The sequence below is a fragment of the Myotis daubentonii genome, chromosome 3 (assembly GCF_963259705.1).
Source record: "Myotis daubentonii chromosome 3, mMyoDau2.1, whole genome shotgun sequence".
NCBI classification, from domain to species: Eukaryota; Metazoa; Chordata; class Mammalia; order Chiroptera; family Vespertilionidae; genus Myotis; species Myotis daubentonii.
The window spans coordinates 163,238,603-163,253,919 of record NC_081842.1 but is presented as its reverse complement, the minus strand read 5'-3'; the positions used below and the strand labels follow the sequence as shown (position 1 = coordinate 163,253,919).

At 37.1% G+C, this 15,317-nt stretch overlaps 1 protein-coding gene across 2 annotated transcripts in view; it reads left to right on the top strand.

Annotated features, from left to right (window-relative positions):
* Window positions 1-15,317, top strand: part of AK5 (adenylate kinase 5) — a 198,933-nt gene that overhangs the window by 5,065 nt on the left and 178,551 nt on the right. The window contains exons 3-5 of one of the 2 annotated variants that reach the window (XM_059689152.1): window positions 4,148-4,243; window positions 12,440-12,609; window positions 12,722-12,835. In XM_059689152.1, the coding sequence (XP_059545135.1) occupies window positions 4,148-4,243; window positions 12,440-12,609; window positions 12,722-12,835 (380 nt within the window). Of the gene's footprint in view, window positions 1-4,075; window positions 4,244-12,439; window positions 12,610-12,721; window positions 12,836-15,317 lie in introns of both variants that reach the window. The other variant, XM_059689151.1, reaches the window with a different exon arrangement.

Sequence of the window (15,317 nt, the reverse complement as noted above, 5' to 3'; positions counted from 1 at the left end):
TCAGAGTTCATATTAATGCATCTGCATAAATGCATGTAAGGTTTATACTTGTTAATTCAACAGGGTTTATTAAGCAGCTACTGAATGCAATACATTACATTAGGCATTTGGGTGCTATGAAAGAAGTGGAAGACATGAACATGTTTAACAATTTTAGGAATAGTGTGAAGCTAATTTGCTAGAGGAGATGCATGGTATTCTGATAACTTTCTGAGATAGCTGCTTATCAAAATTAGTGGTTCAGCATCAGCCAACAAGCCTTTTAGACTCTGCATGAAATTGAGATGTAAAATAGTACATGCAAAATGGAATCAGTTCCAGTCAGGGGAAACTAAATTAATTCTTTCCCAGTAGCCAAGATCATTATATTTTCCAAACTCAAACCATTCTCAAAAATTGTACCAGTGCAACATTTCAGCTATATGGACAGAATTTGAAGTGAACATCATTCCATTTGCAATAAGTACCAGGGGAAATAAATCCTAATTTATCTTACTTAGTCATGACCCACTTGGGTTTTATCTGAATGCAGTGTGGGAAAAAGTCAAATGTGTTAATTTTTAAGAAACACAGGCAGAGAGGGAAAGCAGAAACCTTGGCTCAGAAACAGCTCCAGAGAGGAGAAGAATCCTTCCCTGCCCATGCAGGAGTCATCACTGGGGGATTTGGGATTGGATGCTTAAGAGAGCACCTTTAGCCAGTTACCGCTGCGACGCACCACATAGTAAATTACTGCTTCGGGGAACAAAACGATATTTTCATGGGTCTGAAGAGTTCATACACATTCCCAAAATGGCTAATTTACTTCCCAGGGTGTCATCATATTGTTAGAATCTGGCTCAATGTTAAATACATGCCCCAGGCCCTAGTTAAATCAAGTGAGACTAATATGGGTAACTGCTTTCTAAACCTTACAGCACTAACAAACCTCAGGTAGTACTGGATTTAGTTTAAGAAATTTTTACCTTTTTAAATTTAATTCTAAGAGGATATGATATTCTCTTAGTTGAAAGGCTGCTCTTAGACTGAGTATATAAAGTGACGGTTTTACAACACATGAAATCTGTCTCTATTTTATACTGTTACTTGGCTTGATTATACATAGAAGCCAGACAGGCCAGTGTGTAATAGCAAGTAGTGGGGACTGTGGTCGAACTAGAGGGCAGAACCAGAGAGCAGGGGTGGGAAACCTTTTTTCTGCCAAGGGCCATTTGGATATTTGTAAAATCATCTGCTTAATATAAATTTGTGTTGCTATGAAAAAAGCTCCCAGATTTATTGAATTTTGAGTCTCACCTGAAGTTGCCTTGCAGGGCGGACCAATTGATTTCGTAGGCCTTCTACGGCCCTCAGGCTGGACATTTCCCACCCCTGGTCGAAAGACAAGAACAAAATTTGAAAAAATGTCAAGCTGCACAAAACATTTCTATAAGACTCTTTTTGGGCCCACAAATGATCAGTTTGTAACTCCTGATCTGGCAGAAGAAGCTAAAATAGGAATGGAACATGTAGGTTTAGCTTTCATTAGAATTAAAATTGCTTGTCTATTTTAGCCTCCATACCTGTTAATAGTCACCAGAATTCCCACTCAGAGACTTTTCTTTTGAGGTTGGAAACTAATTATGAACATTTTAGGAACTGGAAAGATTAAGTTTAGCACAAAGACAAATGCCTGATTTCTGTTTCAGAAGGAATGAGAAAAATGAGTCATTGTTTAGTTTTCTTATTGTGTTGGGGGAAAAAACAACCACCACCTGACATTGTTTTTTAATACCATCAGTGCCACCACTATAAAAAATAAAATTTAAAAAAGTTATTGTTATTGTTGAAAGTATAACAGATGTCCCCCTTTTTAAAAATTAATCATCAAATAGAACGTTTCCATGTGCTATAGTGACAAGAATGTTGTACCATACTGTCCTTTTTCTAGAATGTACGCTGCAAAACAGACAAGGATTTGTCTTGTAATAATAAAATTTTATTTAATGAAATGCTTTACCCATTTGTGCTTTATAGGTTTTAGGTATAATTTATGGAATGGGTTTTCAATTCAACAAAATTGCTAACTTCACAGTAATTTAAAGCATTATGATTATTTCTAGGAATAAAAAGTTATTCATGCATTCTTGGTAAAATATTGACATAGCTATGCTAATATGTAATTACCATGCAAAATTATTCTATGACATAAAACATTTTAATCATTTAAGCAAATTACTTCCCTAAGTAAAAATATGATAAAAAAAAAACAAGGATAAATAATTGGCCGAAGTTCTTTAAAGCATATTACTATAAATGTGAGATAAGCATGTGCTTTTTTCTGCTGTATGTATACAATTGAACAAATAATAACCTGTGAATAAGAGTTCTGGTCCCATAGTTCCAAATGCACATAGCATTTCTCTTCTGGACTATCGCTTTGTCGTCTTGTACTCAACATATCCAAAATCAAACATACAAACATATCACATTTGCTTCAAAACCAGCACTCCCTTCTCCTTTTCCCATTTTCATGAAGTCAGTCAGTGAGTCAAGTTGAGCAATAAAATAACCATTTATTGAGTATTATGTGTCAAACTCTTACGACTGAGCATGTAGACACCAAGAAAGAACAAACATGGCACCTGCCCCCATGGAGCTTACAGTCTAGCAAGGAAGTCAAGCATTAAAAATATACTTAGAAGCACAATGGGTGCTATAGGAAATGTCATATGCTATAGAACTAACCATATTAACAGGAGGATGGCTCCCATCTAGGCTGGGGTTCAAGATGCACTTCCTGGAAGAAGCGACATGCTGATCCTCAGAGACAGTAAGCCATGTAGGGGTTAGAGAAGGATGGATGTTGAAGTCCACAGCGAACAGAGAGAGAATAGAAGTTCCTGATGTAGAGAAGAGGCTATGATAGAGACAGGAATGAAAGAAGCTCAGTATTCCCAGAACAGAGAAGAAAGGACAGAAAGATACTATATGAAATGCAACGCATTCCTTATCTTTTCAGACTTGAAACCTGGCAATTGTTTTTGAACTGTCACCTCCTTTCATTTCTCTTATCCCAATTCTAACCATGTCCTTTATATCCAGACATTCATTTCCATTTCTTCTACTATCCTGCTAACCTGATCCCTTACTTCTCACCTGTGGATTACTTTAACAGCCTCTGAGCTGCTACGATTTCTGCTCCCAGTCTCTCCCTACTCAAATCCATTCTAACCACCACCAGATTAATTTTCCTTAAAATTTTTCAATTTCATCATGTCATTTTTCTACACACCCCCCCTAAAAAAAACCTCTCCACTGGCTTCCTACCAAATTAAAGCTAAACACCTTTACTCTGATATTCAAAGCCCTCCACGCTGTACCCACACTCTACCTGCCCATCTTCTGGCTTTTCTCCACGGGAAACTGTCTATTTCAACAAAGCTGTTCTCTTTGTTAATGATTCAACAAATATTTATTGGACACTGATTGTGCCAAGCGCAGTTCTAGATCCCAGGGATACAGAGCTCCAGATAGGTAGGGTCCTCCCAGTCAGCCATGGGACCAGCAGAGGAAGAACATTTTAGGCAATGAATTGTGGGGACAGCGTGGAAGCAGGCAGACCTTCGAGAGTCTATGCTAGTAGTTTAGGTAAATGATGACGGCTCGGAGAAGAGTTGTGGTAGTGGAGATGGATTTGGGAAATACTTTGGAGCTAGTCTCTGGGAGTAGACATGAAGAGTGAGGGAAGAAAGTAATCAAGGATACTGCCTAGCTTACATTATCCACCTGTGTTGGGTGACGTAATTCAATTTCAAGACAGAACAGGATACTGTTGTCAGTGCCTTTCCTGATGTGGCCCTTCCCAGAATTTTCTAAAGAATATCCACTGTATGTTCCTCTAAGCCCAAATTAATGACTTTGACCCTTTACGAAAAAGTTTTCTAACCACTTATGAGATGGGGTCTTGCTCAAGTTGAAAAAAAAAATCAAACTCATTTAGTTTTTAAATCTTGTTTACTAATTGAGTAAGTGCAAAAAAATGTTTTATTATGCTATTTTTTTTCCGTTTCAAAGTTGTCTTACTCTTTTGCAGTAATGCCTGAAAATTCAAACTTTCCGTATCGGCGATATGATCGGCTCCCTCCAATCCACCAATTCTCCATAGAAAGTGATACAGACCTCTCCGAGACTGCAGAGTTAATTGAAGAATACGAGGTTTTTGATCCTACTAGACCTCGGCCAAAAATCATTCTTGTCATAGGTATGAGGACAGAAAGCAAAATTCTCATACTATTGCTAACATTATGTATTTATTTGCATTTCAAAAGAGTAGTTTTGTACAGGTATATAACATCTGAGAATTAATCCAAATAATAGTGATAAGAGTTAATTTTTTTAAATTCCCACTATGAATCTTTAAAAAAAATTTTTTTTCTTTATTGATTAAGGTATTACATATGTGTCCTTATCCTCCCATTGCCCCCCCTCATGCTCTCACCCCCCTGGTGACTTTGTCCATTGGTTATGCTTATATGCATGCATACAAGTCCTTTGGTTGATCTCTCCCCTATCCCACCATCCTCCTCTGCCTTCCCTCTGAGGTTTGATGGTCTGATCAATGCTTTTCTGTCTCTGGATCTGGTTTTTGTTCATCAGTTTATATTGTTCATTATATTCCACAAATGAGTGAGAATATGAGATATTAATCTTTCTCTGACTGATTTATTTCACTTAGTATAATGCTCTCCAGCTCCATCCATGCTGTGGCAAATCATAAGAGTTCCTTCTTTTTTATAGCAGCATAGTATTCCATTGTGTAGATGTACTACAGTTTTTTAATCCATTCATCTGCTGATGGGCACTTAGGCTGTTTCCAAATCTTAGCAATTGTATTTTATTCTCTTTCGCCCCCCCCCATAACTCCCCTCCTTCCAGTTCCCGCCCCACCCTCTGCCCTCACTCCCCACCCACTGTCCTCATCCATAGGTGCACGATTTTTGTCCAGTCTCTTCCCGCATCTCCCACACCCCTTTCCCCCCCAAGAATAGTCAGTCCATTCCCTTTCTATGTCCCTGATTCTATTATGATCACCAGATTATTTATTCACTTGATTCTTAGATTCACTTGTTGATAGATGCATGTTTGTTGTTCATAATTTGTATCTTTACCTTTTTCTTCTTCTTCCTCTTCTTAAAGGATACCTTTCAGCATTTCATATAATACTGGTTTGGTGGTGATGAACTCCTTTAGCTTTTCCTTATCTGTGAAGCTCTTTATCTGACCTTCAGTTCTGAATGATAGCTTTGCTGGATAAAGTAATCTTGGTTGTAGGTTCTTGGTATTCATCACTTTGAATATTTCTTGCCACTCCCTTCTGGCCTGCAAAGTTTCTGTTGAGAAATCAGCTGACAGTCGTATGGGTATTCCCTTGTAGGTAACTGAGTTTCTTTCTCTTGCTGCTTTTAAGATTCTCTCTTTGTCTTTTGCTCTTGGCATTTTAATTATGATGTGTCTTGGTGTGGTCCTCTTTGGATTCCTTTTGTTTGGGGTTCTCTGCGCTTCCTGGACCTGTAAGTCTATTTCTTTCACCAGGTGGGGGAAGTTTTCTGTCATTATTTCTTCAAATAGGTTTTCAATATCTTGGTCTCTCTCATCTTCTGGCACCCCTATAATTCTGATGTTGGTACGCTTGAAGCTGTCCCAGAGGATCCTTACACTATCTTCGTATTTTTGGATTCTTTTTTCATTTTGCTTTTCTGGTTGGGTGTTTTTTGCTTCTTCGCATTTCAAATCATTGACTTGATTCTTGTGCTCCTCTGGTCTGCTGTTGGGAGTCTGTATAGTATTCGTTATTTCAGTCCGTGTATGCTTAATTTCTAGTTGGTTCTTTATCATAACATCGAGGGTCTCATTAGATTTCTTGAGGATCTCACTACATTTATCGGCGGCTTCTAGACAATTCTTAAGAGACCTTAAAAGGGTGGTTCTGAACTCAATATCCTCCATTGACAGTTTCGTCCTATTTCTTTGTCTCTGCATTTTTTATGCTTTCTTGGTGCACCCCCTAGTGGTCTTTGTGCGCAGTCTTGTTGTAGTTAAGCCTTGATTGTTGTCGGCAAACTGGGGGTGATTTGACCTCCAGGCTAACTGGCTATGAGAGTCCGCTGTGTCTGCAGTGGGAGAGCTTCTGTGCTGGATCTCTAGGGCAGTGCTAATCTTGCGTTTGCCTGAGGCTATCCAGCAAATGGCTCTGCGCAGGGCTTGGGCAGGGCGGGTCGCTGGGGATCTACAGGGTGGGCTGGAGCAAGCAGTTATGGCTGCTCTCAGTTCCGTCCCTAGGGGCTCTGCCTCACAGAGTCCCAGCAACCGCTGCAAACCTCGGAGAGAAAGCTGCCTTCGAGTCCGACCGAAGACAGACAGTCCCGCTTCTCCCGTTTGAGTCTGGATCCCTAGAGACTCGCCAGGATCTGGAGCTCAGAGTCTGAAACTCCCTCCCGACTGAAAACAACAACTGCGCCCTCCGCCTCCAGCCCGCTCCGCGGGTGCACTCCGCACCTTAGTATTTCACTTCAGCACTGCGCCTCCTCTGAGTCTGGGTATGATATTCTCTTTCCTCCTAGTTGTAGAATTTCCACTCAGCCAGCCTTCCTGTGGTTCTGGATGATGTCCATTCCGTCTTTTAGTTGTTTTTTGAAGTGGTTGTTCAAGGCAGCAATCTCTGGCGTTAACCTATGCCGCCATCTTGGTTTCTCTATCTATCAGCAATTGTAAATTATACTGCTATGAACATAGGGGTGCACATATCCTTTCTGATTGGTGTTTTTAGTTTCTTGGGATCACTGGGTCAAATGGAAGTTTCATTTTTAATTTTTTGAGGAAACTCCATACTGTCTTCCATAGTGGCTGCACCAGTCTGCATTCCCACCAGCAGTGCACGAGGTTTCCTTTTTCTCCACATCTTCTCCAGCACTTGTCATTTGTTGATTTGTTGATGATAGCCATTCTGACAGGTGTGAGATGATACTTCCTTGTCATTTTGATTTGCATCTCTCGAATGATTAGTGACTTTGAGCATGTTTTCATATGTCTCTTGGATTTCTGTATGTCCTCTTTCTAAAAGTATCTATTTAGGTCTGTTGCCCATTTTTTGATTGGATTGTTTTTCTTCCCCTTGTTAAGTTATATGAGTGCCCTGTAAATATTGGAGATTAAATCCTTATTGGATATAACATTGGCAAATATGTTTTCCCATGCAGTGGGCTTTCTTGTTGTTTTGTTGATGGTTTATTTTGCTACGCAGAAGCTTTTTATTTTGATGTAGTCCCATTTGTTCATTTTCTCTTTAGTTTCCATTGCCCTAGGTCAGTGATGGCGAACCTATGACATGCGTGTCAGAGGTGACATGCGAACTCATTTTTTGGGGTTGATTTTTCTTTGTTAAATGGCATTTAAATACATAAAATAATTATCAAAAATATAAGTCTTTGTTTTACTATGGTTGCAAATATCAAAAAAATTTCTATATGTGACACAGCACCAGAGTTAAGTTAGGGTTTTTTAAAATGCTGACACGCCGAGCTCAAAAGGTTCGCCATCACTGCCCTAGGAGCTGTAACAGTGAAGATATTGCTGCAAGATATGTCTGAGATTTTGCTGCCTGTGGATTCCTCTAAGATTTTTATGGTTTCCTGTCTTACGTTTAAGTCCTTTACCCATTTTGAGTTTATTTATGTGTATGGTGTAAGTTGATGGTCTAGTTTCATTTTTTTGCATGTGTCTGTCCAATTTTTCCAACACCATTTATTGAAGAGACTGTCTTGACTCCATTGTATGTTCTTGCCTCCTTTGTCAAATATTAATTGAGCATAGTGGTCTGAGTCAATTTCTGGGTTCTCTATTCTATTCCATTGGTCTATATGTCTGTTCTTGTGCCAGTACCAGGCAGTTTTGAGAATAGTGGCTTTGTAGTATAGCTTGATATCTGGTATTGAGATCCCACCTACTTTGTTATTCTTTCTCAGGGTTGTTGCAGCTATTCGGGGTCTTTTTTTATTCCAAATGAATTTTTGGAGAGTTCGTTCTAGGTCTGTGAAATATGCCATTGGTATTTTAATGGGGATTGCATTGAACCTATAGATTGCTTTGGGTAGTATGGACATTTTAATAATTCTACCAATCCATGAACACGGTATGTTCTTCCATCTGTTTATGTCTTCCTCTATCTCTTTTTTCAGTGTCCTGTAGTTTTCTGAGTACAGGTCTTTTACCTCCTTAGTTAAGTTTATTCCTATGTATCTTAATTTTTTTGGTGCAGTGGTAAATGGGATTGTTTTTTTAACCTCTCTTTCTGTAAGTTCATTATTAGTGTATAAAAATGCCATAGACTTCTGGGTGTTAATTTTGTATCCTGCTACATTGCCGAATTCATTTATTAAGTCTAATAATTTTTTATGGAATCTTTAGGGTTTTCTATGTCATTTGTGAATAATGACAGTTTTACTTCTTTTCCAATTTGGATACTTTTATTTCTTCTTCTTGTCTAATCACTATGGCTAGCACTTCCAGTACTATATCGAACAGAGTGGTGAAAGTGGGCATCCCTGTCTTGTTCCCGTTCTTAGATGAAATGGTTTTAGTTTTTGCCCATGGAGTATGATGTTGGCTGTAGGCTTTTATTATGTTGAGGTGTGATCCTTATATTCTTATTTTGCTGAGGGTTTGTATCAAGAAAGGGTGTTGGATTTTGTCAAATGCTTTTTCTGCATCAATTGATATGACTATGTGATATTTATCTCTCAATTTGTTTCACACTATGAATCTTATGTTGAATATGGAAACATCATTCTCTTGCCATTTCACAAGGAATAGGTACTGAAAACATTTTAAGTACTTTTTTGACCACTCTTGCAAATTCTAGCTCCCTTAAAATCTATAAAAATTATGAAGATATCTGTGAACATGAAACATATGTAGTCATTTTCTCACTTCCAGTTTGACTCAGCTCTCACAGAGATTACTGACAGCAAAAATCTAATGTGAAATGCTCAAAGCTATTCTCACCAGTAACTGTTAATCGAAGGCAAAATGTACATATACATCCTTCATGCAAGGAACTGCTCCTAGAAGATATAATGATGATGGCAACTAGGGAAAAAGCATGAAAATAAACACACCAAGCTATAACAAGAATTTAAGTTTACCAGACTAGGAGTGACATTTGTATATCTCTACATGTAGTGAAAATGAAATTGCAAACATATCTAACCCTGAATTGTTTATAATAATATAATAGGAAGAAAATATAGAAATCAAATTTCCAAAAGTCAAAAAATTCTTATAGTGTATGATAGTCACTCTTATAAATTCTATCTATTCTTGAAAATGTAATTTGTGTGTGTGTGCTTAAAATGTTGAGGTCCTTAATTATAAGACAAAGAAATATTTTATTAAAAGAGCTATAGTTGAAGAAAAATTGGAAATTATTTTACCATTTTATAATTACATATTATTCAAATTCTTGTTCCTGTTAGTAAATATTGGTGATTATTAACAGGATGAGCAAAGGAGTCTTGATTGACCATGAAAAAAGTGAAATACCAAATTGCTCTTGTGTAAAACAGCACATAGGTGAATGTTTTGTGATTGTGAGTTTTATATAAAAATGATTAAAATATTTCCGTAAACCAAGATCTTTGGATGAGATATAGATCCTCCACTTCACAATTCCTTTGTTACTTAGTAAAACCAACTTGCTTTCCAAGGGTGTGATTTTGGTTTTAGACTTGCATGCCGAATTGTAAATTTTCTGTATTGCAAGAATGATACAAAACCAATGATTATAAAAAACTTTTAGAGAATTGAGATAAAAGAAGAAAGGAAAAGTCAAACCTTATGTTATCTAAGAAAATTGGGACAATTTTAAGAAGTTTCTATAATCAAATTCATCCAATAAATTAATGCTATTCTCTGTCAATTGTATTAATCAATTGTGTTGTCTGCTATTGCCTTCATTAGTTGACAAAAAACAATTTTTTTTCTGTGAAGATGCTGTAAATTTCTTAGTATGTTTAATTTTTTAAAATTCAGTGGAATTTATATCTATTTCTTTGATGGTTTGTAAGATTAAATGTGAAAATATAGTGTATGAAAGATAACTTTCTTCAGGGATCAAATCAATTTTGATGAAATTTTGATGGAGTGGTCATAATTTTTTCCCTTCAAGCCAATCCATGATTTGCCCATAGGCTAATAAACTAAAAGCAACTATTTAGAACCCAAACTTTTGATTTGCAAAGTAATGAATTAAATATGGTAATAGTTCATAATGTTAAATCCAATCAAATAGTATTTAGAGGTTGTTAGAGAATGATAAAAAATGTAAATAAATTCCTATACTACGTTTAATAAACCAATAAAAAGGTGAAAGCCAGATATTATTAGGTACATTATTTGGGATTGGGGTTCAGAGGTAATTCTCATTATATTAATTGATCTTAGACTTCTGCACATAAATTTTTTAATGAGAAAATAAGCCCTAAGTCTACCCACTTGGAACTCTTCTGTCAAAACAAAACACTTGTCTTTTCTTTTTTTTCTTTTTTTCACTTATAAAAGAGGCCCAGTGCATGAATTCGTGCACCAGTAGGGTCCCTCAGCCTGGCCTGTGGGATGGGGCCTAAACCAGCTCTCCCACATCCCCTGAGGGGTCCCGGATTGTGAGATGGCACAGGCCAGGCTGAGGGACCCCACCAGTGCACAATTGGGGCCGGAGAGGGATGCAGGAGGTTGGCCAACTGGGGATGGGCCACAGGAGGGCTCCAAGGTGTGTCTGGCCTGTCTCGCTCAATCTCAATTGGCCGAACCCCAGGAGCAAGCTAACCTACCAGTTGGAGCGTCTTCCTCCTGGTGGTCAGTGCATGCCATGGCGAGTGGTTGAGTGGCCTTAACATATCATTAGCATATTACGCTTTGATTGGTTGAACGGCCAACCAGACACTTAGCATATTAGGCTTTTATTATATAGGATTATTTACAAGAATAAAAAATATTTACTAAATAACTATATATAAAATGACTTCTACCCTCCAAAACTTAATATATTGAATTAGTAGAGAGAACATCAACTCATTTTCCTATTGAAGTTTTATTTTCAATATTGCTTAATAAATTATAATTATATTTTGATGAATATTACCAAAGCATTTTATTACTTGTTAGACATTGACTTGAAAGATATTTTGTCTACAGTCAATAATTTATGCTTAGGTATTTGAAAACCTTTCATTTTTATAATTGTTAACAAGTAAATCAGACTGGGCTGGTTACTATGCTGTATTTTGAAATTTGTTCAGACTTTAGATTCCAAATCATCTAGCTTGTTTAGAAATATAAATTAACTAAAATAATCTAATGATTTGGAAGTAAAATTTGAGCCATATATTCATAATTACTTTAGTACTTATGCTTTTAAAATTAAATGGAAACTACCAAGTATTAGTAGTATGTTATATTGCAAATGCCAATTATTTTACACTAACATATAACAAAATCAAAATTATCATGAGTTCTGTAAAATTATTCTACCTTAAAAATCTATTTCATTCACTCTGCATATTTGCTGCATAAAACTTGAACTTAAAGGAGATAGAGCAAGGACATGCATGAGCAGAAAAAATTCAAGAAAAGATTTAAATAAGTTGTGTCAATATTATTGGGGACCTGGTGAAAAAGGTGAAGGGAATAAGCAAAAAAAATAAAAATAAACTCATAGACACTGACAACAGTATAGTGATTATGAGAGGTGAAGAGGGATGGGGGGTAGAAGAGAGTAAAGGTGGAATAAATAATGGTGGGAAAACACTTGACTTTGGTTGGTGAACACACAATAAAATATACAGATGATCTATTAGAGAATTGTACACTTGAAATCTATATAATTTTATTGACCAATGTTACCCCAATAAATTCAATTAAAATTTTAATTAAAAAAATTAGTGTGCCTTTGGTTAAAAAATAATTGTTATAGTTCACCCTATTACACATCAACTCTTTATTGACATGAAACACAAGTCTGTTATTTCAGTCATTGTCCTTTGTATGCCATAGATTTTTCTTTATTTATGAGGAAAAAACTGAGAGCTTGCATAGAATAATAGTGAAGGTTTCTTTCACCTGCATTGTTCAAAAATTTTTTAAATTAGTTATTTAATAAAATAGGTAAAGGAAAAACTGTCTCTCATTTAATGCAGTTGATCACCACAGTTCTACCCATTCTCTGGTTAATCTACACTCGCTCTGCATTCAGGGATGGGATTGAGATGCCACCAGTGGAACATGTACCTGCCCTAGTCCTTACTATTGGTCTAGAAGCTGCATCTGACGATGAAGGCAATCATTGTATAAAAGGGACTTTCTTACTGTATCAGAAGGTCACGATTTAACCTGTTTTAAATCGTAGGTGGTCCAGGAAGTGGAAAGGGTACTCAAAGTTTGAAAATTGCAGAACGTTATGGATTCCAGTACATTTCAGTGGGAGAATTATTAAGAAAGAAGATCCACAGTGCCAGCAGCAACAGGAAATGGAGTCTCATTGCCAAAATAATTACAACTGGAGAATTGGCCCCACAGGTACTGCTGTATAATTTGCTTTTTCTTTTTTAACACTTCTGTAGTTTTTATACCAGTTGTGAGTATACTTAGCTTAATTGTGATTTTTTTCATCCTTTTTCTTTTATAAAAGGAAACAACAATTACAGAGATAAAACAGAGATTGATGCAAATTCCTGATGAAGAGGGCATTGTTATTGATGGATTCCCAAGAGATGTTGCCCAGGCTCTATCTTTTGAGGACCAAGTAAGAATGTCTTCTTATATTTTAAATGACCTACTTTTTACCTAAAACTTAGAGATTTTTTTAAAAGACTTCTTGGAAGACTTGCTGTTGTTGGGAATGAATTCTGGTCTGAAAACAGGCAAGTACAGCAGTGCGAGGTGGCAGACGGTCATTTCCTTGGCACACAAGCTTAAAAACTGAAGACAGTCTCTGCCAAAAAGAAAAGATAAAAATTAATAGCAGATTTAATTTTTTTATTGGAAATTCTAATATCTGTAGCCTTTATTTCAAAATCTTTCCCTAAGATTGTATTTTTAATCTTTAATTAGTAAAACAAGTCTTACTCGTTACTGCCCAGGGATATACAACGTCACCTGTATTTGCATTGTTACCAATGAAGGACGCCCTCTTTCTGGGGTTGTGAAATACTTAACTATCTACCAATCACCAAGGAGGGTTCAGGTTGCCAAAGTTACTCAGATTTGAGTAGATTATCCCTGCTCTGCACCCAACACATCTATTTTAAAGGGAAATAAATCAATGAAAACATTTTGAATATTTATTTAAATTTTGAAAAGCTAGTGTAACTGATTTTTTTTTATTTAAAAATTTGAATTACAAAAATATTATTGGCTATAAAAATTTTAAGTCCTGGTATAAAAAGTGAAAGTTCATTAATACCCTCCTTCCATCATTGACCCTCCTCTCCTAATAAAAACACTATTAAGCCCTACCCGGTTTGGCTCAGTGAATAGAGCATCAGCCTGCAGACTAAAGGGTCTTCGGTTCAATTCTGGTCAAGGGCATATTCTCGGATTGCGGGCTCGATCCCCAGAGGGGGCGTGCAGGAGGCAGCCAATCAATGATTCTCTCTCATCATTGATGTTTCAATCTCTCTCTCCCTCTGCCTTCCTCTCTGAAATCAATAAAAATATATTTTTAAAAACAAACAAAAACACTATTAAGTTTGTTATTTATATATATATATTTCAGGCCTTTTCCTGTATGTTACACACACAGACACACCCATGCATGCATATGTGCACATATTCATACAGATGCATTTTTAACATTTATAGCTATTTCTAGACTGTCTGGCAAAAAGTCTTCCCAAGTGTAGTCTCATCAATATTGAATGAGAGAATCTGTTTCTCACAGATATAATTCACATTCTTTTCAACCAGATAAAATTCATGCTTAAAATTTTTGCCAACATAATACATAAGAAATGGTATTTCATTTTTCACATTTACATTTCTTGAGTTACTACTTAGGTTAAGTACATTTTCATATATGTAGTGGCCATTTGTATTTCTTTCATGTGTGAATTACCTGCTTTCCTTTGTCCATATTTCTACAGACCTGGTTTTTTGTTGTTTTTTTGTTTTTTTACTTATTTAAAGAAGTGTTTAATATATTACAGATATTATATCAGAGAGGATTAGGTTAAATAAGATGGAAGTTTGTGTCTCTCGTGGAGGAAACCTGGAGGCAGGCAGTTTGAGGCCAGAAGAGAGCTTCCTAAAGCCTTTCTTTGAATCTTCCCTTTCGCTGTGTCAGGACACCTTTGTGCGCCAGGGTCTTTCTCCCTCCTCCTTCCACAGTCAGGCCACAGCCTCTGTGCTCACTCGGTTTAAGGGCTTGGTTCTGGTTGCTCTCGCCTTGATGGGAGAAATACTAGGAAAATCAATGTTTTGTTTTTGTTGCTATTGCTGCCACATGGAATGGCTAATGAAAATGCTCTGGTGGCCATTCCATATGATTCTTGGCTGTTGGTGGAGCATGAGCTCCAGGCTGGCAGGCATCCCCACCCAAACCTGGTCCCCATCCTATGCATTGAATGAGATGCACTTGGCAAGCACAGGCATAAAAATCTATTTGATTCTCTCTATTGCCTTTCAAACATCCTATATCATGTCTCTCTCTCCTCCCCTGGATAGTAACTTTTCTGGCCACTTTAAAAACATGAACAGAGAGTCTCTTTTGCAGGTATTAAAAAGTCTAGCCCACTCAATAAAAAATTTAATTAAAAAAAAAAGTCCTGTTCAATCTAAATCAAAACTTCAATTTCTCACTTAATTTACTATATCTCTGCTACCCTCAGGTTGGGCCTGGCTCAGCCTCAGGAACCTAAAGTGACATCTCAGATCCTGAAATTCTTCCTCATGTGCTTTATAGTGGGGCAGGTAGGAGAAAAGGGGCAAAAAACACACAACTCTCCAGGAACTCTCTCTGGACATCAATCTCCCCCTACTCGTATACAGCCTGGGCATGGGTGATAGGCCGAGAGTCACAGTGCTGGTTTGGGGAAACCTTTTAACAGGTATCTCTCTAGAATGTGCAGTCACATGTATATGCTGTTCTCAACTACACTCTTGAGTCTGGAAGAGACCCATTTTCCATCTTCTTAGGTTGGCATCATAGCAGCCTAGAGGTTCTTGGCCACTGTGGGCAGTGCAGCGATCCCTGAGGCTGATGTCTCCATTGCTGACTACGGGAGTTC